Source organism: Palaemon carinicauda, chromosome 34 (assembly GCF_036898095.1).
Source record: "Palaemon carinicauda isolate YSFRI2023 chromosome 34, ASM3689809v2, whole genome shotgun sequence".
Lineage (NCBI taxonomy): Eukaryota > Metazoa > Arthropoda > Malacostraca > Decapoda > Palaemonidae > Palaemon > Palaemon carinicauda.
The window spans coordinates 6,003,785-6,006,429 of NC_090758.1; the positions used below are offsets into that span (position 1 = coordinate 6,003,785).

The 2,645-nt window shown below is 38.7% G+C and overlaps 1 protein-coding gene across 1 annotated transcript; it reads right to left on the reverse strand.

Moving 5' to 3' along the window:
• Nucleotides 1–1,821: 1,821 nt before the first annotated feature.
• On the reverse strand, nt 1,822–2,289 carry LOC137626550 (uncharacterized). The gene has a single exon (XM_068357595.1). The coding sequence runs from the start codon at nt 2,287–2,289 to the stop codon at nt 1,822–1,824; it is 468 nt and encodes a 155-aa protein (XP_068213696.1).
• Between the last annotated feature and the right edge of the window lie 356 nt (nt 2,290–2,645).

A 2,645-nucleotide genomic window follows, 5' to 3' on the forward strand; every position in this document is an offset into this window, starting at 1 on the left:
TGGTGAATATCTGGGGAGAATGCTTATTTTGATTTCGACTGCAGCTAGAGGCTGTTGTGAATGCTGGATTATTATTTTTTTTGACCAGCGTGGACGTGATTTTAATGTTCTGAGTAAGTACAGTTTTGTTTATCTTTGCTTGTCATGATTGTGAATGATAGGAACAATTTATTATTTATCTTTGATTATAGTGCGATAGTTCAGTTAGCTTAGGAGTGTTCATAAGTGTTTTTCTTTTTTTATTTTGGCAGGCCGTGATTCCTCCTTTGGAGAGTTATTTTCCGAATGCTGATATATAGTTGATGACCTGGCCTGTGATTGATTTTTTATTAAGACTGCTCTTTGGATTGACGATTGTTGATGACCGGCCGTTTACTTTCTATTGATGATGATGATGATAATGATGATGAGGAGGAGTATAAGCACCATCCTAATCACCGAGACAGTTTGTGGCAAATTGCCACCCAGTGGATTGTTGACCACAAAGCGGGTGATAGTGGGAGTGTGCCGTAAAGACAGTCCGGCTTGTGGGTGGCGACAGTGTTGGTGGCCCATACATTTAATGTGGAAGATAATTTATATATATTTATTTTTGGTGTTGGTGTGTGGTGTAATTTAAGTTTGTTAGGTTTTTTTTGTGTGTTTATTTGGATGGTATTACGTTTTATTTATCTTTAGTGTTCAAGTTTACAATTAGTTTTAAGTGCTTATTTTGGTTGTGGATGGTTTGTGGATGTTAAGTATTTTTAGTTTTAAGATATATAGTTGTAAGGTTATGTTTTTTTTTTGTGTCCTTTTGTCTAAGAGTCCAGTTTATGATAACGTAAGGGGAAAGTATGTGTTGAGGAGACAATTGCCAGTAAGTAAGATTCAAGGGTGTGGGGGTTGTTCTGCAACATCCCGCCACAGCATAACAGTCCCTAATATTGTTTCCTCATTGGATTCTTGTAGAATCAAACTCTAGCGCATATTATGAGGGGCTCGTCGTTGAATTTCCTTATAGAGCACATCAATTGGTAAAGAATGTAGAATTCTGCTCAGCTCAGAGTCCAAGTATTTCGAAAGGAAAGGATCATTCTTCATAACTTTTACTTATGTTCGATGTTGATGCTTCTGACTGAGGTGTTGAAGCTCTTGTAGCAGGAGTAGTTGGTCTTGTGGTGGAGGTAGTTGTCGAACAAACTGGAACAGGTATAGGTGGGTCTAAGGATAAAATCTCTGAAAACAGAGGTTGAAAGTGGCAGTAACTGGTTTTCATTCTGCTCTGACCGATCCTCATGCATGGGGTCAAATGGGTTTTCTGTGTGCTCTGCTGTATCCTCATGCAAAGAGTCCAAAAGTGGTTCTCCATGGCCATCCTTTGGTGATCCCATTGTTAGCCATTTTTCATAAGTTTTAAGTTTTAGGTGATTCAGCCTATTTTCTTTATATTTATCCCTGTTGCAGGGATAAATCCCTGTACTCCTGAATCCTTTCTTTACATTCTGTGGGGAGAGTCCTTTCTTCCCAAACTGAGCATAGCATATTTACAAAACCAAATTTTCTCGGTAGTTCTTGAGCTCCTGTTTTATTGACATGATCATTCCAAGCATATTAATAGTAATTCTTCAATGGGGTAAAACAGGTAACATCAAGGGTTTGAAGTACATTAGTACAGTGAGCAGGAAGTTTTAATATAGATGTGTTTTCTTTCTTGGCCAGTTCAACAGTTGCTATTGAGGTATGAATAATATGGCCATCGAGAATTAACAGTAAAGGACGCCTGTCTTTTGTTTTGTCTACGAAATACTTGAGAATGTGCTCGAAGATTGGTGTTGTCATTCAACCATTTTCGGAAACAGCATATTGTGTTCCAGGAATGTCTTGGTCTTGTGTACCTTTCCAGGTACTTTGTATGTGCTTTCCTCTAAATACCACTACAGGAGGAAGAGTAGTACCATCTGCACAACACATAGCAAGATCAGTGGTATTTTCCCGATTTGCTCCACACACAACATGTATGGTTTTCTTCCCACTAAAACCTATGGTCTTACATTTGGAGGAGTCGTGAGGAAACCCTGTCTCATCAAGATTCCAAATACATTCTGGTCTATTACTTATACCAAGACGTTCTTGTGCTCTCTGAAGCAAGTCGTAATATCCATAAATCACAAATGGGTCAGCAGTTAAATTTTTTCGAGCTAACTGCATTGTTCCACCCTTTTTTAGACGAAGATTATGTCTACTGAGAAATGAAGCAGCCCATTCGTAACCAGTACGACCACCCACGAAAGGTGCTGGGAATCTCATTGGCGACTACCTAATCGTGGACAATACCCATAAATTCTGACATGGTTGGTCCAAAATCCTTCTCCTCCATCTCCAGAAGAGCACGCTTCAGCTTGTCCTCTATCTCAGGTAAGAGGGCTGTCTTCCAGCCCTGGAAAGAGAGTGCAGAATAATATATACTACTTTCAATTTGAGAGGAAATTATTTCAGTTTCTTTCATTGAAATGTGAGCGATAAATGGGCTTGATCATACAATTTATTCTAAGTATTCTTTGATTTGCTCCAGCTAAAAAAGTTGATAAACACATCATTTTGTTGGGGATGATACAAGTTGAACAGTTGCTTACCCTTTTATCGGTGTGTAGTTAATGCTCTGT

Excerpts from the sequence above, each read along its gene's own strand:
- LOC137626550 (XM_068357595.1), bottom strand. The coding sequence starts at position 2,289 with ATGAGATTCCCAGCACCTTTCGTGGGTGGTCGTACTGGTTACGAATGG.